The sequence below is a fragment of the Tachypleus tridentatus genome, chromosome 2, assembly GCF_004210375.1.
Source record: "Tachypleus tridentatus isolate NWPU-2018 chromosome 2, ASM421037v1, whole genome shotgun sequence".
Classification (NCBI taxonomy): domain Eukaryota; kingdom Metazoa; phylum Arthropoda; class Merostomata; order Xiphosura; family Limulidae; genus Tachypleus; species Tachypleus tridentatus.
This window is the reverse complement of record NC_134826.1, coordinates 111,730,010-111,754,966: the sequence shown is the minus strand read 5'-3', so window position 1 is coordinate 111,754,966 and position 24,957 is coordinate 111,730,010. Positions and strand designations below refer to the sequence as shown.

The following is a 24,957-nucleotide window of genomic DNA, read 5'->3' as shown; positions in this document are numbered from 1 at the left end:
GCTTTGTTTCATTGCACTCAAAATAATGACGTCAAGAATCCTTTTCTGCACACAGAAAATAATGATAGAGACTAACACCTTGTTTCAGTAACAACAAGGCGACTCCTATAGCTTTTTGTTTTAGCACGTAAAAACCGACAGTGTTAATACGTTGCTTTGGTGAATATAAATCAGTTTAAATGTCTAGTTTCTTGTTTTAGCACATGGAAACTGACAATATTTAACATCTTTTTCAGGACGTAGACATCGACAATATATAGTACCTTGTTTCAATACTAGAAGACAACAATGTATGTTATCTTGTTTCGGTACGTAGACATCGACAACGTCTAATACCTTGTTTCAGTATACGTAGAAAACGTCAACTATAGTTCATGGCTATAGCACGTATGGAAGATAATAAACGTTCGTGCTTTATTTCGTTATGTACTCTTTGCTCATTCTAGTAGTTAGAATATTAGCCAAAATTTTATTAAAGTAACAGTGAAAAATACCCAGCTTTGCATGGGTTATTAGGTTGGTTTATTTTAAATGACTATGTCGATATGTTTTTATTCTGAACCTATTTTGGAATAAAAGTATAACACGTGTACGTATCAGAAAATTAGTTGTTATATAGAAAAACCATTCTTTTTCTGCATGGTTTTTCGCCAGCTTGCTTCATTAAAAAAATAAGTAATAATACACAGGTGAACACCCTCAGGGTTCACTTAGTATTTGTGCAAAATTTCAGATTTATAGGTTCTTTCCTCTTGATGTTATAGCGGTCACACAGGCACATGAACACTCCATTTTATTATGATAGATGTAATAAAAGCATACACTCTCTCTTATAACATGCTCTAAAATAGCAATCCAGTTTTTACTTCTAGAAGACCAGGCTGCAATGGATGGAAAAATTGGGAGAGCTGTAACTTGCAACTTTCACAACTTGCTGAAATGGAACATTTCATTAATAATTTAATATTAAATTCGTGCACAAATACACAAGCTTTAAACCCATCCCAAAAAAAACTTGTAGATTGCTCGTTTCAATGCTTTGATAAAAATGTATATAAGAATAAGTAATTAACTGAAATTGAAAGCTATATCATACAAGATGATAATATTTCTAAGTATTGTTTTCCACTAAATTTCTATTATAAGAAAAAGTTTACCTTTACTAGACCTTAAACTTATCGCTTAGATCAGGGGTGAGCAACTTATTTTTCATAGTGGCCACAACTGTAGCTAATGAAAACAACGTTGGCCACACTCTTCAAAAAAAAAAAAATTGAAAGAGGTTAGTTCAATCAAAATAATTGCATTTCAACTAATCTTCAGTGTGAAAATTATGGGGGTGCTCATCAACAAGTTTTGTGAAATTTGGCTTAATATCTATGCTCAATGAGCATTTTAGCTCTACCTCTAAATTTATGTCAGTAAGCCGAGATATGTATCTAGACTTCAGAAAATCTAGCGTAAAAAATGTTGACTCACACACCCATGTGGATCCAAACATGGAAAATAATTTTGAAATTGCTATCTTCAAATCTGAAATACTCTCATTTATCAGAATAGTGAGCCATATCTCTCTGATAAAACATTTTTGTTTACCATATAAGTGTTCCACACTTTGCAGGGTGAGCATCTCGTCTTCAAATCCACACTTATCCAAAGACAAAAAAAGATGTAATTTCCTTACTGAAATTTCCTAAGTCAAACTGAAATAATCACGCAAAAATTCAAATATCAATTTCAAATTTTTAAATTCAGAGAAACGTGATTCAAATTTTTGAGATAGATTTTTGATCCAGTTTACACAGAGATCATCTTTAGCATCAGAAAAATCATAATCCTTATTATTTTCTAGAAAATTATTCAACTTTGCAAAATGTGTAAAATCATTCTTTTGTAATTGTTCCGCCAGGAGGTTTAGCTTTAAATGAAATTCATGAATAGACTGAGATTGCTCGCTTATTATTTTATCTCTTTCCTGAAGCTTCGTATTTAAATTATTCAAGTGAGCCATCATGCCACACAGAAAGTGCAAATCACATTGCCATGACAAAGTTTCAATTTTCGGGAAATTTTCAATCTTACCTTTTACAACAATATACTCTTTTATTTGAGGAACTAAGGAAGTAAATCGTCCCAAGACTTTTCCTCTACTAAGTCATCTTACATTTGCAAAATCAGTAAGATCATCAAAAGTACAGTCACTGCTTTTCCTCAAAGACTCAACAAACTGCCGATGGATGAGAGAGCTTCCACTTCCAATATACTTCACAATTTTTACAACAATGAACATCAAATAATTCAGTTCATCACGTTCTGACATCTGAGCACATAAATTTTCCTGATGTAAAATGTAATGGAAAGATGGCAACGTGGACTACTTCACATTATTTTCAAATAAATGCTGCTTGAAAAGAAAAACAAATATTACTTTCGCCTTAGTTATGGCGGGAGCACCATTTGTTGTAACAGAAACCAGGTTTTCAAAATCCAGATTGAATTTTTTTGACATTTCAAGAAATTTTTCCAAGATGTTTTTTCCACATGTTCTATCTCGTAATCCACAAAGGCTAAATACTTCTTCCCTCACTTGAAGATCTGAAGTTACATATCGAACCCAAGATATCAATCTAGTGCTAAAAAAAATACAGACAGTCTTTTAGTTGTTCAAGAAACTGATTTTCTATGTCTTTCGCTAACTCTAGCATTCTGCGGGAAGATTTTTTTCGACTTAATTGCAAATTATTTATTGAAGAATATCTATTACTTTTGAATCATACTTATCCATCAGAGTTTCAATGACCATAATCAATATTTCGTTTACTAGTTCAGCATCAGAAAATAATTTCTTTCTTTGAGCTGGAATCCAAGCCACTTTATAGCTATCTAACGTAACTAGTTCTATTGATCATAAAAATCTTTTTTGGCCTCCCTTTTGTTCATGAAGTTGTGCTTTCAGACAGCTAATTTTATTCATACGATTTTTGCTATAAACTGGAAATTTTACATCAAATTCGTTGTAAACATTCTTAAAATGTTGCTTAAGGTTGCATACTTTATTATTTTTAAAAACTATGTTACACAAAAGACACACTGGCTTATTATTTGCTTTAATCACTGCAAATTTCAACTCCCAACTTTCAGTAAATTCTCGTTTCACGTTTTTCCAGTCACGCGCTATTTTCTTTTCGGCAGTAATACCAGAAGAAATTAAATTGTCTTTATTTTCTGAGTGTTCACGATCATCTGGATTCTTTCGTTTTTGAATTATCTACTTATCTATATTATGGAATTAAAAACAAAATATAGTTAAACACTTGAAAGTTGCACAATAAAAATATGCTTGCAAGCGCATGTGGCGTGGCATGGCCAAGCGTGTTAAGGCGTGCGACTCGTAATCCGAGGGTCGCGGGTTCGCATCCCCGTCGCGCCAAACATGCTCGCCCTCCCAGCCGTTGGGGCGTTATAATGTGACGGTCAATCCCACTATTCGTTGGTAAAAGAGTAGCCCAAGAGTTGGCGGTGGGTGGTGATGACTAGCTGCCTTCCCTCTAGTCTTACACTGCTAAATTAGGGACGGCTAGCACAGATAGCCCTCGAGTAGCTTTGTGCGAAATTCCAAAACAAACAAATAAAGCAAGCGCATGCAAAACAACACACACTCGGTAAAAAACATTTCAACCAGATTGACGTTACTTAATGGGCGGAGTCTGTGGCAGTTATATAGCGCGCGATATTAGCGATGACGTGAGGCAGCACATTTGCTGATTACCAAATTTGCGATAAAAAATACACGATGGAAAATGTTGATTCCTTCCCCTGGCTTAGATTTAGATATTTCTTATGTATTTAATGGGGAATTTTATTACGCCTCTGGTAAGTATTTCGAGTGAAAAAAGTGACATTTTACTATGGAACTTTTTGTGTGTATGTATACAACAAAGCATTAGTATGAAATTGTTTCTGAATATATGGGATCAAATGAAAAGAAATAGTAAAATAGCACAGAATGCAATAAGAATTTTATACATTGACATACTGCTGAAGAAGGAAGTATAATCAATGTTTACTCCTGTATCACGTTAATGTTTCAAGCTTTGATTTCGTGAATGACTATATGCCATTTGCCATCTTATTACACACAATAAAGGAAGAAGGAACTGAACCTGACCCTCCTAGGTCAAGCACAGGCGTTTCATGCGGCCTGCTGTCCATTAATTAGACCGTACAGTTTTAGATTGGTTTGTTTTGAATTTCGAGCAAAGCTATACCAGGGCTATCTGCGTTAGCCGCTCGTAATTTAGCGGTGTAAGACTAAGAGGGAAGGCAGCTAGTCATAACCACCCACCGCCACCTCTTGGGCTACTCTTCTACCAACAAATGGTGGGAATGACCGTAACTTTATAACGCCCCCACGGCTGAGAGGGCAAGCATGTTTGGTATGACTGGGACTCGAACCCGCGATCCTCAAATTACGAGTCAAGTGCCTTAACCACCTGACCATGCCGGCCATACAGTTTTAGAATACATAGAATAAAAACTCTATTCCTATCATGTTATTGTGCCTAGAAATAAAAAATAGCAACATCCAGCAAGATATTCTAACAACTAGAAATTGATATTTTTTACATTTTGTTTTTGTAAAAATAAGATAAGCTTCGTCTTTGTAAAATGATCTAACACATAGAAGCTAAGCCTAATACCCTATAACATAATATAATAAATTCAAAAAGGAACACAGTCTCTAACTATTTGGAAAATGCTGAACAGTATCCCATGAACTACTCTCGACACTGGCGTATTATATATTCCTTCTGAAACTAGTCATACAACGTTTCATCATAATAAATTCTCTTGTGTGCTTGTTGTTGATTGTTTTCCTAAGTCTATAAACCATTCATTTTATTTACAAAAGTAAAAGTTTGTGAAACTTGTGGAAACTTCTAAGTTTAATTACATGGAAATTGTTTGTTTGTTTTTTCAATCTTAACAACACTCAACAAGAGTTTTGCTCACATCTTGTTTTTGTCTTTCCGGCTATCAGCTTATCAGGGAACCAGTCAACTTAAAATAGAATTTGGAATGGAACTGGGAGGTTGCATAAATAAACACGTAAAAAAAAACTCTCTCAACTATTTAATGTTAAATAAATACTCTATCTTTCTGCTGCAAGACTTGACACGTGGTTAGCTGAGTTCCCGTTTCTTATTACATCCAAAGAAAATGTTATAGCTGTTACTGTTCAGCATCTTGAAAAACCACTCGCTCAGAATTTTGGTACTATTTTACAAATATCCACTGTGACAGCTGATACGTCCACGAAAACAAAACTTAAGAATAAAAACTAATTAAACTTATATCAGTGAATCTAACTAACGGTTATAATAAATGTAACGTAAAACCTTACAACGTTACATAATACAAACTGGCGACGTCTACAAGAACTTTGATATAAGTGAAGAATTTATTATCTGCCGTAACTGGAATTTTGATGTTCAAACTACTTGTTTTATACAGAGTGTATATGGAAAATGAATGATATGTGTCATAAATTTATTTTGGCTATTTTAAGCTATACTAGATTTATTCATTTCGAATCATACTAGTCGATGAATTTATTAGTTTAAGAGAATGTTAGATGTTGACATATTACAAGTAGAATTGTAAGTTTAAATAATAAATATAACATTTTAGAATAATTACACTGTGTGACAAAATTTTTACTTTTTCTTGTTCCTGGGCAGAAAGTGTTATTTCCCAATTGCTTATGCCTAAAGTAAATGGAAAAAAAACTATTTTTTCACTTCAAACTTTGCTTTTGTTACCTGGGTCATGAAATTTTCAAATTTACCCATTTTTCAAAATATTCCAGGTAGATTCAATGCTGAGTAGCTGATAGAGAATTTTCTCGAACTTACAAGAATTTTCAAGAAATTTCTAGAATGTTGTAAAAGCCTCAAAGCTGTGCTGCTGAATAATGGGAATAAGTATCGTCTCTTCCCCTGGCCCATTCGGTGCACCTCAAAAGGAATAGAATAGCGTCAAGATCTTGCTAGAAGCCCCTTGAAGTATAATGAGTATGGCTGGGATACTTCAAAATGATGGCATTCCTGATGGATCTCCAAGAAGGCTTCACCAAGATTTCCTGTTATCTTTGCATCTGAGACAGCAGGGATACTGCAGCGCACTACAACAGGAAGGACTGGCCAAAACGGACCTAGTTCTTTGGGGAAGGCACAATGTCAAGTGTGAGTTACTGGTGGACCTCTAGAAGGTGTTGCTCCCACCATTGCACATAAAATTGGGTCTTATGAAACAATTTGTCACCACTCTTGATAAGTGCCTTGAAGACTTCTTCCCTAAGCTATCTGAGGCAAAGGTCAAAGCTAATGTCTTCGTTGGACCATAAATAAAGAAGATTCTGTAGTGCACGGAATTCCCCAAGAAGCTCAGTAGGAAGGAAGAAAAAGCTTGGGGCAGCTATGTAGCAGTGGTTCGGGGCTTCTTGGGCAATCACAAGGCAGAAAATTATGTGGAACTGGTTGAGGCTCTGAAGAACTACGGGAAAATGGGCTGCAGGGTGTCCCTGAAAGTCCATGTCCTTAACTGTCATCTTGATAAATTCAAGGAGAACATGTGAGCATACTCAGAAAAGCAAGGCGAGCGCTTCCACCAAAATATACTGGACTTTGAACGCCGCTACCAAGGAGCGTATAACAAAAACATGATGGCAGGCTATATTTGGGGGCTGATACGTCAAAGTGATTTACATTACAGTCGCAAATCTCGAAGAACTACTCACTTCTGAACATTTTTGTTCATTTTTGTATAACTTTAGTACAAATACATGTAAATCTTGATTCATATGCTGTTTTATTCAGACCTTATGTAAATGAAAATGTGCAAATTTGACCGTTTTTACATAGAAAATAGGTTAATTTCTAAATTTTATTATCCAGGTCACAGAAGCAAAGTTTGAAGGGAATAATGGCCATTTTTGTACTTTTACAACATAAGCAATTAAGAAATAACACATACTATCCAGGAACAAAATTTGTGTTACATTAGTGTTATTAGGTACTGGAAATCTTTAATAATATGAGTTCAGTACAGTTAGTTGGTAATTAACACTAGATATTGGGTCAGTATTTTGGTTATATTACTAGACTTTGAATATATTTTGCTGGAATCTGTAACAGTTGTTAAAAGTAATTGCTGGATGGTACAAAAACGTTTTTGCAAGTAATAGGAAGATGTCGATAAAGATTTTGTAATTAAGACTTAATGTTAGAGAAATTTTTATAATTATTATAAAAGAGAGTATACAGTTATACAAAATTCTTTATTTAATGTCTGTATGTATAGATATATATAATTATTTTTTACTGTTTTGTTTTAGGAACAGTACAAATTTATCTACGAGGCTTTAGAGGATACTTATCTGTCTGGCGTCACCTGGTTTTCCATCAATGAGCTATCCCATAAACTAAAGCATAAATCTCGAAAACACAGCACTACCCAGCAGAATGAATACCAGAAAGAATATCAGGTTTGGAGACAGTATATTAATTAAATATATAATATAATTGTTTACATGGTCAAAGTAGAATTTAGCTACTATTTATTAAACAAGATTGAAACGTTTGCTTGAATAAAAATGACAGCTGTCGATATAGTAAAGTTTAGGTTTTGAATAATACTTTTAATGTATAACAGTTTGAATGAGAAATGGAAATTAAAACTGGTGTTTCTTTAATGTAAGTTCCTCATTTTCCTCTTCCTACTTATTATGAGTTGTTTTTTTTTTTGTTTTTTTGCACTTACGATTTTCTTAAATACTTACTAAGCCCAAACAAGAGTATGGTTCCAAAACGCTTGTTGAAAAAGGCAATATTTTAATTATGTTGTAATTTTACCGTGTTCATTGATACCAGGACTGAGCTTGGACTAGTGATTAGCGTGCAGGGACGCCAAATTTGGAGTCAGGAGAAGCAATTGTCCACTCCAAGATGACAAAAACATTAAAGTAAAATACTAGTTTTTACCCCATTATTGTGTGTACTGTAAAGCTACAGTATAATCCAACGTAAAGCTCTACATATATTATTACATTTCCACTTTAGAGAAATGTATGAGTTTCCAGGAGGTACTCTTGGATATACATAAGTTATTACATCCCACCTTTCAATTAAGTCTTAGATGTCTTTGTTGTTAACGTACCTTGTTCCAGGATTCGAGCGGATAACAGAAATGGCAGTCAACTCCCTACTCTTTTAAGATTAGCCATGAATGCGACAGGTGCTACTGATTGATTGCCTTCTCTCTCTCTGATAAGCAGCTCTAAATTAGGGATATGTGAATCAGAATTTTGAGGTCTCTTACTTGACTGTAAATGTCCATGTTCATATTATAAATACCAAATACTAAGTCTTTGAAAGCCGGACATGACTTAATGGGCTGCATGCCCTCACTATGAATCAAACAACTTATAGTTCGCGCCCCTTGCCGCATAAAATTGCTTCACACTTTGTGGACGGAGGGGGAGTGCACTATGAGAGTGACTGTTAAATCTAACTGTTTGTTTAGACAAATAGTAAATGTGAAATCCCTGTAATACAGGAGTAATTCAATTGTTGGCAGTGAGTGCTGTTCAGTTATTGCCTTACCTTCCGCCAGTCAGTTCAAAATTACGGAAGATTATGTGCAGATAGCTCTGGTGTGACTTTCTGCGGAAATTCTAACAACAAATATTTCTAACTATTTATAAGCAAATCCTTAACCACTCTCGTCCATAAGACATGTGTCCGGCAACTGTCAGCTGCAAACTCTCTTTGTTAACCTGAATAGGACCTAAAAATGTCGAAACTTTGTTCTGTACTTTATTTTAATTAAAGTTTCAATACCCGTACCAGCCGTCGTGATAATACATTTTTACTTCAAGTGGGTTTCTTGTCCTCTTGAAATATTTAACCAGTAAATTGATGTACGTTTTGGTGTTAATCCATCATGATAATAAATACAATAGTTTAGAATTAATATTATGTATTGAAAATCTGCAATAATACAGATTAGTACAATTAGTACAGAATAATACAATTAGCTGATAATTAAGTTTAATTATTGGATCAAGATTTTCGAATGATTACTAGTTTGAGTTGTGCTCTTTGGTCTTAATCCATTAAGATAATAACCATTGTTAGTCTTAATTATTTTCTTTATTTTTTACTAATATTGCTTTGCTAGTACTACTCGAACTTTAAATATCAGTGAAGTTTTCTGGCAGTTTGTTTAAATTACTTTGTTTTTCAGAAAATATGCAAAATGGTATCCAAAATGTCGATAGGTGACTGCGCTGGTGGTCATAGACCTGAAAACAGAGATAAAAATAGGGACGTTGCCATCGTTCCACGTAAGTGAACTTAAATGAAATTATTAAACTTGCTTTTATTCATTCTATTAAACAGAATATATTAAAACAACACACAATACGCGTGTTCCAATCAATCCATGAAATTACGTTTTTCTTTTTCTTTGGCAGCTGACGACTTTCGGCCTTATCTAACGTCATTCCAAAGCAACGACAGCACTGACTACATCAACGCAGTATTTGTTGACGTAAGTTTTTACTGTAAAACATATAGTCGTTAATAAGAGTTTACGTGAAGAGTTATTTTTAAAAACCTCAAAGTATATAAAATTACAACATTTATTAGCAAAATTATCTAAAAATTACGAGTTTAACAGTGTGTATATAATTAATTTAAAGCAAACACTTGGTCAATAATCGCACACCTTCTCTCCCAGTAATGTTCATTTTGTTGTCATGCGTAAAGATACACAACGTCTGCCGCGAGTAACAAAACCCTATGCTTAGCGTTATAAGCCCTCAATCTTACCGTTGAGCCACAGTGGGAAGGGGGAATGTACTGATAATATTATATAAGTTTCACCTTATTTGGATTTTGCTTGCTACATTGGGACTTGCTTTTCGAATAAAAAGGTAATTATTATGAATTTCTCACTTAAGGTAATCAAAGGGAAAATGTAAATTCAAGAATACAAAATTTTATAATAACTTGACTAGAAATACTTAAAGTCATGTGTTTAAATGATAAAAAAACGTGAAAATTGGTGCACATGCTCTTTGCTAACATCCTCATGGCTTGAATTTAAAACTTTAGTAGTGGTAATTAGACTCGTAACAATTTTTTTGAATTGAGAAAATATTAAAGAAGAGTGTAATGTTAACAAGTGCACTAATTTTCCTGCCGATATTGGCTGTAATAATGAAGATATGCTAAAAAATTGGTGACTGTCAATGAAAACTGCGTTTTGAAAAAGTAACTGTTGAGGCGAAATGTAGAAAAGGGTTAAAACTTTCGATTTAGGCTAAATTTGAAAAATTACGGTTTTTGAACTATTCGGGTCAATCTTTAAATGGTCATTGCTACCTTAAAAATTCATGGTTACCTTAGATTCTTTCATACAGCAAAATGCGAAATAATAATCATGATTGTAATGAAAACAATATTTAAAAATTTATCTAAAAGGAACGACCTTTAAAATCTAATGGTAATGATAATTATAAATATCAGAATACCATTACTTTTAAAGCACTTACCTACACCAGTAGTGTGCTATTTAGAGTCTTGCAACTTAACGATATACGAAACATTTATATTAGTGACATCGAATACCACAAACTGATAGACTTTTTAAAATTGAACAAATTTCTTATGTACACGTGTAATTATACTGATGTTCTGGGCCCGGCATGGCCAAGTAGTTAAGATATTCCACTTGTTATTCGAGGGTCGCAGGTTCGATTCCCTGTCACAGCAAACATGCTCGCCCTTTCAGCCGGGGGGGCGTTATAATGTTACGATCAGTCCCACTAGTCGTTGGTAAAAGAGCAGCTCAAGAGCTGCTTTGCGCGAAGTTCAAAACAAGCAAACTGATGTTCTGTCACAAGTCTCTTTCACAAGTGTTACTGATTAGATACATGTAATTAGTTATTGAAAATAAACAGATACAGTCTCATAAACAGAAGGCACAATTTGTGATATCAATGGCTACTAACTCATGATAATAATTCTGAACAGGGCTACACTAGGTCGAAGGAATACATCGTTGCAGAGTGGCCATTACAAAAAACAGTCGCAGATTTATGGTCACTGGTGTATGACCATGACTGTAATTCGGTCGTCGTCCTCTGTAATCCTACGCCATCAAATGTGAGTAAACTCAGCTATAGATGTTACAGTGCAAAATATACGAATGGCTCTAATTTTCTGCTTTATCACGAAATTTGTTTAAATTTATTTCTTTTACTGCTAATAATTGTGTTTTAACATTATATCTTTAATTAAAGCCAGTTATTAAAATAAAAATAAGCGGTTCTGAAGTCACTCTAATAACAATAATTTGCATAATTTTATTTTCTACTGGTTGATATTTTTTCGGACAAATTTTGCTATGCAATTGGTGAGCAGATGACAGTCCAATAAAAACGTTACATAGAAAAGTGAGTGCTTGTGTGTACTCAAACCAAAGATTATTTGAATTCTCGTGAATGATATATAACGAACAAAGGAATTCCAACTTTTTAACTTTTCCTTTTTTATTGTTTTAGTTATTTCCATTTTCCTTTCAACGAGAGTGGTGCCGGTTTTATTATTATACTTGATTAAGAAACAAGATAAAAGTATTCCAAAATATAATTAAAATAACGAAACTGTAAACAAATAACAAACTTGTATAAGAAATTCTTCCAATAGAATATCAGAATTTAGAAACGGAATACTGTGTTTTTTTTCATAGCAAAAATAAATCGAACTATCTGCTGAGGCCACCGTGGGGAACTGAAAATAAAATACTGAAACTGAAAATCTGAAATTAATAAAATATAATACGTTCTTACGTGTATACTTTAAAAATGAGTTATTTAAATTTTCGTCCAACCATACTAATATTTTCCCATGATTTGTTAAACTTTTAAGAAGTTGTAATAAAAATGAAGAGTACAATAACTGTTATAACATTTAGTAACTGACTAGAACATTTTTTGTTATAACGGTAATTCAAATTTAGGGTTTAAAATATTGTCAACGTATATTTAAATTTTCTGATGTTTTATTTTGTAAAATAATGCTGCAACTTTATTGTTACAAAAAATGTAAATTCGAGGAAATTAATTAAATGTTATTTTCAGATTTGAAAACTAAATTGTGAGTATGATTTTTGGCAACTAGTGGTTTAATTCGAAGTTTTCACATGCTGTGTTAGTGAAACATATACGTCCTTGAAAGTTACGGTGTAGACGCCGAATGCTAGCGAAGCATTGAAACCAACAGGCATAAACATTGTTAAGAAAAGTTGTTCCTTCTAACATCGCCTAATAAGCACAAATGAAATACAGCATGGTGTGCCCTGTTAATGTCACATAATACGTATAAATGAAATACAGCATGGTGTGCTCTGCTCTGATAACGTCACCTAGTAGCCTAGTGTGTCTGCGGTCTTACACTGCATGAAACCGGGTTTCAATATCCGTAGTAGGCAAAACACACATAGCCCATTGTGTAGCTTTGTGCTTAATTTCAAACAAACAAACCACATCTAGTAAACACAAATAAAATATATCGCACAATACCCTACTGACACACACAAATAAATATAGCTTGTTATGTTCTTCCTACTAGCTTGACCAGTATTCGTGATACACAAAGTTTTAAACCTTATTATATTTTTCTCACGTAGTAAGTTATTATTTGACACTATGTTATAACCCAGTAACCCTACCTTTGTTCGTTTACTGTTTGCATGATTTTAATATTTTTTCTACTTATGTTTAGGAAATATAATTGGAAAATGTTCTTTATCTTGTTTTAGGCTTGTTTAAGGCTTCATTTGATTATATTGAATCATTTATTCTTTTTACGCTAGACGATTGTTAGGTGAAGATTTCTCTTAAATTCCCGTAATTTTTACATAAGAAGAATATGTAATTTGATTGGAAGATTAATAAATATAATATTACACTATGTAACACAAACTTTGTTCCTGGATATTATGTGTTATTTCTTAATTGCTTATGTTGTAAAAGTACAAAAATGGCCATTATTCCCTTCAAACTTTGCTTCTGTGACCTGGATTATGAAATTTAGAAATTAACTTATTTTCTATGTAAAAACGGGCAAAATTGCACATCTTCATTCATTTAATGTCTGAATAAAACAACATATGAATCAAGATTTACATGTATTGATACTGAAGTTATACAAAATTGATCAAAAATGTTTAGAAGTGAATAGTTTTTCGAGATGGCTGCTTTCTCTGGTGGAGTGACTACAGGAAGCTCAGGGCAATATGGCACTGGGGCAATGAATGATGGAAGGTCCGGATACATAATAGCAGATGCATTATTGCCAGCCCGAAGTTTGGAAGGGTTCACCATGCAGAAGTAGTAATTGCTTGAGTTGTCAGTGGGTTCACACCAAATTCTTGGAATAGCAAACTTCATGGCTCCCTTTTCCCCTCTGTACCATCCTGCAAAAGAGCAAAATAAAATTCTTATTATGACGAATAAATTTATTTCATCCACAACTAATGTACCAGAGATTCATGCAAAATGTTTTATATGTGATATTTTTTCTATACTATTGGAAATTTAAAAAAAAATGAAAGATATTTAAGTTTTAAAAGGTCTAAAATTTGTATAATATAAAATCTTACTATTCAAGCAAGCAAAAATCTCCGTCTTACCTTCTAGAGTTTTTTTTTTTGCAGTGCCCAGGGTTTGTTTTGATCCCCGACAGGCATGCCGAAATATGCCTTGTAGGCTTCACACACTTTAGTAGATGCTGTCACAGAGTACTTTTTCGCTCTTGTCTTGATAAATTGGCCACCTACATAGCAGAATGCATCTGGAGAATGCTTGCAACTTTTTGATGCCATCTCTGATAAAATCAGATAGGTCCATGTTTTCACTTAGGCAGCCAGAACTAAACTGAAGTGGTGCGTGGTGAGACCCTATATATATATTAATATGGAAAGTTCTAGAAAATTCTAAAAGGTTCCTGAAAATTCTCGTAAGTTCTACAACATTCTCAAAAATTCTTGTAAGTTATTATAGAAAGTTCTTGAAAAGTCTTGTAAGTTCGAGAAAATTTTCTATCAGCTACTCAGCACTGAATCTACGTGGAAAATGGGTAAATTTGAAAATTTCATTACCCAGGTCACAGAAGCAAAGTTTGAAGAGAAAAATAGGTTTTCTTTTCCATTTAAAGCAATTGGGAAATAACACTTTCTGCCCAGGAACAAGAAGAAGTAAAAATTTTGTTATATAGTGTTATACAAAATTGACTCTGTAATGTTTTATTTTAACTTCAGAAAAAAAGGCCTACTTTTTTGTACTGTTATTTCGAAGCTTTAGATATTTAAAATATTATAACATATCACTTATTTTAATAAACTTATATTTATTTGGTAAATTTACTCTTAGAATTACCCTCCATTTTGGCCAGTAGAAAAAGAGAAACGTCGAAAATATGGTCCTGTTTTCACTGTTGATATGATTTCACATAGTCACTATTCCAACATCAAAACGTGGATTTTTCGTGTTCATAAGAAGGTAAATACTAACAGTTTTTCGTGTTATATTCTAAAACATAAAATAAAGCAGTCACACAATGATTCACTGGTAAGCCAGAGTGCTTATATTTCGAAAATTTGAGGTTCGACCCTTGTGCTTGGCATAACACAAACACCCATTGTGCAATTTTGTACTTAAGTAAAAATAAACAAAGTAAAATCGTTGTAGGTAATAGCACAGTATTTCAGTGCATATTATGGAAAAGCACATTTGTGATTGTAACAGAGATAAATGTGTAAATTCACGGTTTGAAAATAAAAATAGCAAATAATAACGTAACTGATAGTCAGCTAAGAACAAAGACGAAAGAAATTTCAATGCCAAAATTAGTTGACCGAAAGTAATGTAGGTTTTAAAATTCGTTAAGTTTTGGAAGTGGAGACCTGCTACTGTATATTATATATTTGTCTGACAACTTTTCCTTATGCTTTCCTTAAAAATGGATTAGAGTATTGAAGATCCTTATGCTCTTCGTGATATAAAAATACAGTTTCTTTTACCATTACAAACTTAGAATATTCATTTCCCCAATACCTTCCAATCTTCACGCTTACATGTTGTGCCATAAAAATTCAAATCTACTTTTATATTCTTGCGTAAGTCAAAATGTTCATGTTTTTAAGAAATTGAGAATATTCATAATTGTTTATTTTTAGTTATAAGAACTAATTTTATATAATTTTCAAAAAACTTTGCATCTCACAAAACGATTTTTTGTAGTTTAAAATACGCTTTCAAATCTGATGCATACCATAAGCTCATTTTGTGTGTATTATTAAACGTAAATAATATATTTTGATTAACTTCAATTTGAATAATCTTGTTTATTTTAAAAAGTTGTTTAATCAAACGGTCTTTGTCAAGTGATACTCATTTAAACTGAGAGCAGAGAGCCCAAGTCAATTGAGTTGATTTTGCAGAACGTTGCTTATTTAAACTGAATTTAAAGAATGCTACTTAGCTGAACAAATTTTGAAGCTTACTACTTAACTAAATTGATTTTGAACAGTGATGCTTAACTAAACTGATAGTAAAGAATGCTACTCTTACAAACTGATTTTGTAGTGCTACTCAACTAGATTAACTTTGAAGAATGTTGCTCACATAAGCTGACCTTGAAAAATGCTACTCACGTAAACTGATTTTGTATAGTGCTACTCAACTAGACTGACAGCGAAGAGTGTTTGCTACTTGGATAAGCTACTTTTGACAACTACTGCTCACTAAAAACTGTTTAAAAGACTGTCTAACAACATAGATTTGGACTACTATTGATAAATTAAAGTAAACAATGTCGACTGTGTATATTCAGTTGTATTCGTAATTGTCTAAAATGTTTGAAAGTGATCACTTTCTTTATTATAAACGTGCAATTATAACGTTTATATTATTATCCAGTCTTTATAGATATTGTTTCAAGCATTATAATAGATTATACATATATTAATTAACCTTATTTAAAATAGGTATTCTTTACAAAATCGAGCCCTCACTGGCTTAGCGGTATGTCTGCGGACTTACGACGCGAAAATCCGGGTTTCAATACATGTGGTGGACAGAACACAGATATCCCATTGTATAGTTTTGTGCGTAATTACAAGACAAATTACAAAATCAAGTTTTTGCCCAATCAGTCTTATGGACATGCTAGTTACCCTAGCATGATCTAGGTTTCTTGGGGTTTGGGGATGCGATTCGCAAGCTGAAGCTTGCCTATGAGAATTCCATCACCAAAAATGCTTGCTTTTTCAACTGTAGGGGCTTTATAATGTTATGGTCAATTCCACGTTTTGTTGGTAAAGAAGTAACTCCAAAACTGATGATGTTGGCTAGCTGCCATCCATTTCGTTTGTTACGTAAAAAGTAAAGACAGTTGTAATCCGTGATGACGAGAAAACCCACTTATAGAGAAAAATATATCTGTAAAAATGGCTGGTATCGATTGAGAAAATTCTGTGTAGAGAAGCGAACAACCTTCTTCGGTCATCGTCAGGTTCACAAAGAATGAAAGAGGTAACTGACCGATAGCTGACCACGTGTTTGAAGGTGGTTTTGTAATTGAGTGTAGGAATGTAGAGGGCGTGTTTAGATGTTGGATATACTTATTAATATAAGTATAAAGGCGTTCCTTTGTATTGGTTTATTCGATATATCCTTGAACTTTATAGAAGAATATAACTTCCTTCAGTACTTGATATAAATCTGTGAAAAGCAACATGTTTTGGTGACACACCGTGAACAGTGTATTAGGTGATATTAAATTACAATACAACTTTTTGGTTAATAACTAGTTTACTAATATTATTCACATAGAATAGCGTGTAAAGTGTCATGATATATTTAATTCTAATGTTTCTTTTCTCTCTCTGCGGTAATTTTGATTTTTAGGTACATATTACACACACCTGTTTCTCTTACTTGATATTTTATTTTTCATTTATCCTTCTCGTTCAAAAGTTACGACTTGTCAAATGTTTTCAAATTATCCATTCTTAATAGTCTGATATAACGACTTTGGCCACGTAATCGTATGTATGCGGGGACATGCATCTCTCTCAGTCTTAAAGGATTTCAGGAGTTGTAAAAAGGTTTTATTTTCTAGCAACAATAGTAAGTTAGTTATACCCTATCTTTTCTTTAAGGTTACGTTCGTTAACAATATTGGTTATTAATAACTAATTTTTATTAGTATTAGTTATGATTATAAAGATTGTTTCATATTGTTAGCTTAGCTTACGAATTTAGAACTAACCGAAATCTACTAAGCTGGCCAAGTCATGGCGTGGTAGTTATTATTTAGGCATGGGCATAAACAAATGAAACTTTTATTACAGTACGCCAAAATGAATTGTTTACAACATGTTATATATATACATTTATATTTATTGTTTCTAATTTAAATTTGTGTTTGTTATTTTTATTACAATAATTATCCTGCGCTATTAGCTTATTATGTTAATTTAGTACTAACATAAGCCCATTGGGATATTCTAACCTCATGAGTTAATAGGAAAGGTACCAAACTGGTGAAACAATACATTATAATAATGAAAAGTAATATATGTTATATTTATTGAGTTACTCTCATATCTATGTATATATTTTTAGTTCTGATCTAGTTGGTAGTTTACTTTGATCAGAAGTTATTGCTTCCCAGTGGCACAACGCGTTTCGATACCCGTGGTGGGCAAAGCACAGGTAGCCCTCTGTGTGGTTTTGTGCTTGCTTACAAAGAACAAACAAATCAGACGTTATTATTAATCCAGTAACATGATAATAGTCTTGGTGCATATCCCTACCGCTAGTCCAGCGGTAGGTCTACGGATTTACAACGCTAAAATCAGGGATTCGATTACCCTCGGTGGGCTCAGAAGATAGCCCGATGTGGCTTTGCTGTAAGAAAAAACACAGAAACACGCACTTAGTGCATACAGAACACAAATCACCACGCTGGATACAAAAATCACCAGTTAAATGACGTATCACTTTAAGAATTTGTAAATTAATGTATTCATTCTCTCTGTAGTCGCGGGTTTGAATCCTCGTCGCACCAAATATGCTCGCCCTTTCAGCCGTGGGGGCGTTATAATGTGACGTTAAATCCCACTATTCGTTGATAAGAGTAGCCAAAGAGTTGGCGGTGGTCGGTGATGACTAGCTGTCTTTCCTCCAGTCTTACACTACTAAATTAGGGACGGCTAGCGCAGATAGCCCCCGTGTAGCTTTGCGTTAAATTCAAACCAAACCAAACCATTCGTTCTCTGTGTGATACGTAAACACGAAATGGCTTTCGTAAATTACTTATTACATGTGTATAGCGGGCATATGTCATATTATATTGAGATTTTACATAAAAAGTGAGTTTTTTTTCTAGCTTGAATGTTGCCTTATGCGAAACATAGGCTAAACTGAAAGACTAAAGACCCTATTGACAATTAATCAGTAACACTCACCACCTATACGGCTACTATTAAGCACATGGTGGAACTATCTGTTACTTGTATGAGCGTCTCATAAATAAAAGTGCGGGCCCGTCTTCTATTGCGCATCGCAGACTCACGTCTTGAATTTTCTGATACGCAGACATGCACGGTTTTCTTTGTTTTTGGAAATTGAATACAAAGCTACGCAATGGACTATCTTTGTTCTGCCCACCACGGCTATCGAAACCCGTATTCTAGCGTTTTAAGTCCACAGACATACAGCTGTACCACTGGGAGGCGAACGGTATGGTAACCATTATACAATAAAAAGAAAAAACAATTAGAATTACTTATACAACAACAGATCGCGATTTTGTTTTTAAAATATAATAAATATGCCTATTTTATCTTACTACAGCCTCTAGAATTTGTTTTACGTATTGTCTTTCTCAGTCAGCAGTATTCCATTTATTGTATGTTCTAATAACGTTCAAATGTGGTTATTAATCTCAAATTTTCTATTATATTTTAATTATCTTTAGAAAAGGTCGTTTAATTATTACTGATTGTCAATACCTACCTTTCTTTACGTAATTAAGATAGTTTCCTTGACCGAGCTTATGGCTGGTGTGAGAACAGAACCCAAGACAACACAACTATTTCAGATCACGTGCTGGCCAAACGGATACAAAGTTCCTACTTCCACTAACGCTTTGGTCGAGCTTATGAATATGGTTGAAAGATGGCGTCAAAGAAGCAGTTATGGACCTGTCGTTGTAATTTCAGCGTAAGTCTATAATTTGAATTTTGGAATTAAGATTTATACATTCGGTGTACAGTGTCCAAAATATTTGAATATAATCATAATTTGTAACACAGCTATGACAAAGCAAAATCGTCGTTATGATATAATCCTAATAACCTCTTCCCCATTAAAGTGAATCAAAGATTTCTCTAAGTTCTTCACGAATAATTAGTAAACATTAAATATGATGTTTGGATGTTTCACTCACATAGGCACCCATAGCACGAAAGAAAGATGGCTAATCACATCATACTGTTTACGAAGAATCACAATAAAAATGTTGTTAGCAGAAAGTAGAACGTTTTAAATAACTATGGCGAAGTTGTTCTGAAAACTAGGCAAGTTAGACATATTTCCACCAGTAAACAGCTGCATCTTATTCTGAGTCTGTATTGTATGTTCGTAACTGCATCCAGATGATATTTCAGTATACAAACGATTCAACGTCAATGATGTGCACTTTGCTCAAAGCAAGGTACAATACACCTCGCTTGCAAAGGTGCTAATAACACGTTCATTAGTCAAATAATTCTTTGGTGGATGAATATCCTTTCACTCGCTGCTAGATAACAGGGGCATATTCGTATGGAGATAAATATTCTGGAAACAAATCCAGTTGGCACAAGGATTGGTGTGAGTTCCGTCTTTTATATTCTGCAAAGAAATATTACTAATGACACACATTATAAGAACTACATCATATGACCCTTTCTACTGTCACATGTTGGCGCATTTAACCCCTGTTTTCAACACAGCGATAACACATACCCACTTTGCTAAGCTTGTCAACTCATTCCTCGGTGAAATATGTTCTGCTTATTTACCACACTTTAGCCCTTTGATCGTTTGGGGAAAACCTATGAAACGCGTTTCATCGTCTTATTTGTGACTCCAAATGTAAAGATACCTTAGAAAAGGTATTTCAAACCGAGAGTCGAGGTTATCTCAGAGCTTTATTAATAGATGACTTTAAATATATAACATCGATACCAGGCTTCTATAAGTTGTGAATACATCCAATATTACAGCGAAGCGTCATAAACAGTAAAGGTGTAAAGCCACCTTTCCCTAATGTTCATTTACAAGCGTCGACTAAATGGCAAATTATGTTAACTTTAGATGCCTGCTTAAATATGAAATAAGGACTATAATTGCTATTATTTTATAGCAGTGACTTTTGCCTTCTTATAGCGAATTTAATACGATAAATTGTGGTTATCTTTCAGCTCTTTCGAGCAATGTAAGTCAATTTGAATTATATCGTTATGCTGTCGACGATTGGTAGTAATGTCTGGTTTATGGTTTGCTTAGCCTTCGTATCTTTAATAGATCAAAACCACAAAGATTATTGTGGTAATTCTGTAACTTGTATAAAATAGAATGTTTTCGGTACTGATTCTGTTCTTGTTTTGTTTCTTGTATGGTATTTTGTGCTGTTTCTAACTTGGTATCGACTCTTTGAAATTTGAAACAAGGTTACTCGAAATAGTAAACCATAAAAAGAAATAATATTTCAAACATAAATAACAAACTCTTACGTAAAATATAAAGGTAACTATATAAGCAATAACTTGAAGTTAATTGTACCAGTCAGTGTAAAAATATTGAACCTATTTTGGCCCCGCATGGTCAAGCGTGTTAAGGCGTTCGACTCGTAATCAGAGGGTCGCGGGTTCGAATCTCGGTCCCGCCAAACATGCTGGCCCTTTTAGCTGTGGGGGCGTTATAATGTGACGGACAATCCCACTATTCGTTGGTAAAAGAGTATTTCAAGAGTTGGCGGTGGGTGGTGATGACTAGCTGCCTTCTCTCTAGTCTTACACTGCTAAATTAGGGACGGCTAGCGCAGATAGCTCTCGAGTAGCTTTGCGCGAAATTCAAAACAAACTTGAACCTATTATTATTATTTTGAGATTTGTAAGTAGTCGAAACTCCTCAGTAGGTGTATATGAGATCAAGTAATTAATGGTGACGTAAAATCTAATCGTTAAACTTTGATCTTCCAGAAACGGTCGTAACCGAAGCGGCGTGTACTGTGCGGCTAACGTTGTAATAGAGCAAGTGGTTCAACATGGAGAAATAGACGTTTTTCAGGCTGTTAAGACTGTTCGCAGACATCGGCCTCAACTGGTAGAAAATATGGCAAGTATTTCAGATATATGCTACTTTAAATGTTGTGTTTTTAAATGAAGAAATTCACATTCAGTCCACTTATACGTGGACAAATATTCCTCTAAACAACGGTAACATATAATGTAAAACACAAGATAGATAACATGATAAAATAAAAGCTAGTACCTTAGCTTAGTTTAACAGTATACATCCAAAGGAAACTGTTAAATCTGGCACAAGCTATAACACGGCCTTAAGTAGGCCTATGGTTGAAAAGTCGCGAAAAACAATAAAATATTTATAACATATAAGAACAAATAAGAGTGGTGTATGTATATATATATATTTATGCATATATTTACTGTAAATATTGTGTTAATCCATGTAATTTATATTTGTTTTTGTACTTTTCACTGTCGATAAAGTCCATATATTTAGTATTTTTATGTTTTTGTCTGATGCAGCATTCATTGTAACGCACTGGTAAAAACTTGAGCACATCACTCATTTTGCTACCAGTAACTGGTGGGATTTAGAATTGTAAATAAAGAGTTTCACCAATTAAACAATAACAGCTATATTATGACTCATTGTAAGCGGGATCTCAAACATATCCTTTCTGCATAGCACGACGTTATTTGCCTTACACGTGAATTCATTTTATTTTATAATTTATTACTTTAGTTAGATAAATTTAATTCAGTTGATGAAGGTTTCTCGTCAGAGGCAAAGTACTTGTGAAAATAATAATTAATTATCATTCATTGCCAATTACTGAAGACAGCTTGTCTTGTACTTGACAAATTTATTGTTTGGAATTAAGCACAAAGCTACGCAATGGGTTATCTGTGCTCTGCCCACCACGGGTATCGAAACCCGGTTTTTAGTGGTGTGAGTCCACATACATACCGCTGTGCCACTGGATGGCTGTCATTGACAACACAATAAAAAGTAGTTATTTTATGCTCAGATTTCGGGTATAGCTTTCTTCTGTTAGAAAATAACTCTCCGATCTCATAACTTTAATTGAACAAACAATACATAATACAAAAATCGGTCGTTTGAATATACGTTAGAATTTATCAATTTTTTGTTTGTTCAACTCAAATAGACCTTCTCCATGATTAATATAATAATATCGATAATTTAATTAAATAACTTATTGTAAACGAGTTTATTTAATCCAGTTTAAAGTTGTAATTTAATTAATATCACAAGTAAATTGACTCATTCGATTTTCTTCAATCTATCTCTGAGGGACAGTCAAAATCAGAGCATTAAGAAATTGTACCATCTTTACAGGATACTAACTTTACGTTATAGAAACAAATCATACAAATGTAATAATAAGTATATCTAAATTTTTGTATTTACCCATATGTTGTTTACATAAAAACTGACAAATCTCTTTCTTTCTATAGTTTTAGGAATAGTTAGAGGGTTGTATAAAAAGCTGACATACTGCAAGTTTACAAAATTATAGTCATATTCCATGTCAACCATGAAGGGTATTTTAAATATAAAAGTAGTTCAAGAATAACATGACAATATTTACATCTAATATATAATAACAAAAATGAATATTACATGAACATATGTAGAGGGATATTTTGACAAGCAGACTTCGTTTTATGAGATGGAAAGTTTTGAAACATGCCGGAATAATTGATTAGTACAACATCTATAGTTTACTTAAGTTTCTGCACACTAGTCTACACAGCCACTTGCTCCTAACTTCCACACCTGATCTTCATCCCTTGAGTTTACTTTTGCCAAAATTCTACTGTTTTTTCACGTAGATATGAAACGTCATAGAGAATAACTTAAGATTTCATTCTTTATAGTCTGTACTATGAAAACAGTGTAAATTTATATGCTGGGTAAGCATCTCTAATGCTTGACAAGTCTTCCCACTAACTAGTGTTTTCTGAACTTCTCTAAAGAGGTGCCCCGCGTGACTGAAGATTTTCGTACATTCTTAAGAACAGTGAATAACATCAATATCCACACCCTGTTTCTATCTGCAGACATACCGCTATGCCACTGAGGGCATGTGCATAACATTGAGAAATGTAATTGTTCTGCGTAGTTTTCTAACGTACATATATCCATATTATTTAGCGATAAGTATTATTTCTTTGTTTTTATTAAGTTAGTTTCGGTCTGGTGTGTTTTAGTAAAGATGGTCCGTGACATCTTAGTGTACTTACAAATGTTTTGTATATTGATAATTTTGTTTTCATTTGAATTGTGTTTTTAAGTTCTTATGATATTTGATCATGATATTACCTTAGCTGTTACGTTTCTTAGTTGTATGTTTCATGTGCATTTTAAGGCATACGTGATGCTGAGGAATTTTGCAATTTCTATGACTTGTTATATTGTTTTATATGTTTATGTAAATCTGTTTAGTTTTTTTTACGTTTTTTCTTAGGTTTTTGCAGAAGATTATAAATTAGGTTTTGAGAGGGTTTAGTATCATTCACTCTTCACTCAGAACACCAAGTCTGTATATGGTTTGGCTGTTGTTGTAATTGTTTTGCTGATTCCATTGGACTTTTTGATGAATACCATACTGTTGTGTCATCCGCAAACTGAGAGACGTGTGTGTGTGTGTATGAATATATTTCGTTTTCTAGATTTTGATCATTGACATATAATTTTTTCATGTAGTTTGCCTCCTGTATTTGTCAAGCTTATTGGCCACTATTTATCTGGGTTTTGTGGTGTCTTAACTGGTTTATATACCTTTGCTTACTGATGCTTTTTTTCCAGTTTGATGGTATTCGGGAATGGTATGAAGATGTTTGCGTTTAAATGAAATGACTGGTCCATGTTTCAGACAATCTCTGGAATGTTGTTTTCTTCTGGTGATTTATTTTTAACGTTTTAGTGATGTTTTTTAGATCGAAAATGGTTGAGTAGTCTCGTTCATATGATAGGTTATCAGGTACTCCTTTTGTGTTGTTTGTTTTAAATTTCGTGTAAAACTACACCTGGACTAGCTGCACTAACTGTCCCTAATTTAGCAGTGTAAGACTAGAGAGAAGACAGCTAGTCATCACCACACACCACCAACGCTTGAGCTACTCTTTTACTAACGAATACTGAAATAGAAGTTAACATTATAACGCACCTCCGGCTGAAAGGGCGAGCATGTTTGGTATGACGAGAATTCGAACCTGCAAGCCGCAGATTACTAGTCAAGTGTTCTAACCACCTGGCCATGCCAGGCCCAAACAGTTATCCCAGCTACTTTGTTTATTAATTTGCCGAGAATGAATGACAAGACAGACATGTAAACCTTCCATCAACTGACAATATTTCCGATTAGTTAATGAAAGCACAAATTGTAAGATCAAAAAATAAAGCACTGGCACCAACGTATTAATAATTCAAGTTTCGTTGTTTATTTTCAACAGTATTTCACAGAAATATGTTACCAGTAGAAAGAAACTCGCCGTGAG

At 33.6% G+C, this 24,957-nt stretch overlaps 1 protein-coding gene across 4 annotated transcripts in view; it reads left to right on the top strand.

Moving 5' to 3' along the window:
* Positions 1-24,957, top strand: part of LOC143244848 (receptor-type tyrosine-protein phosphatase U-like) — a 60,301-nt gene that overhangs the window by 22,853 nt on the left and 12,491 nt on the right. For 3 of the 4 annotated variants that reach the window (XM_076490254.1, XM_076490255.1, XM_076490257.1), the window contains 7 exons: positions 7,397-7,546; positions 9,307-9,406; positions 9,536-9,612; positions 11,100-11,231; positions 14,501-14,629; positions 19,173-19,360; positions 21,385-21,520. In XM_076490254.1, coding sequence (XP_076346369.1) covers positions 7,397-7,546; positions 9,307-9,406; positions 9,536-9,612; positions 11,100-11,231; positions 14,501-14,629; positions 19,173-19,360; positions 21,385-21,520 — 912 coding nt within the window. The remainder of the gene's footprint in view (positions 1-7,396; positions 7,547-9,306; positions 9,407-9,535; positions 9,613-11,099; positions 11,232-14,500; positions 14,630-19,172; positions 19,361-21,384; positions 21,521-24,957) is intronic. The other variant, XM_076490256.1, reaches the window with a different exon arrangement.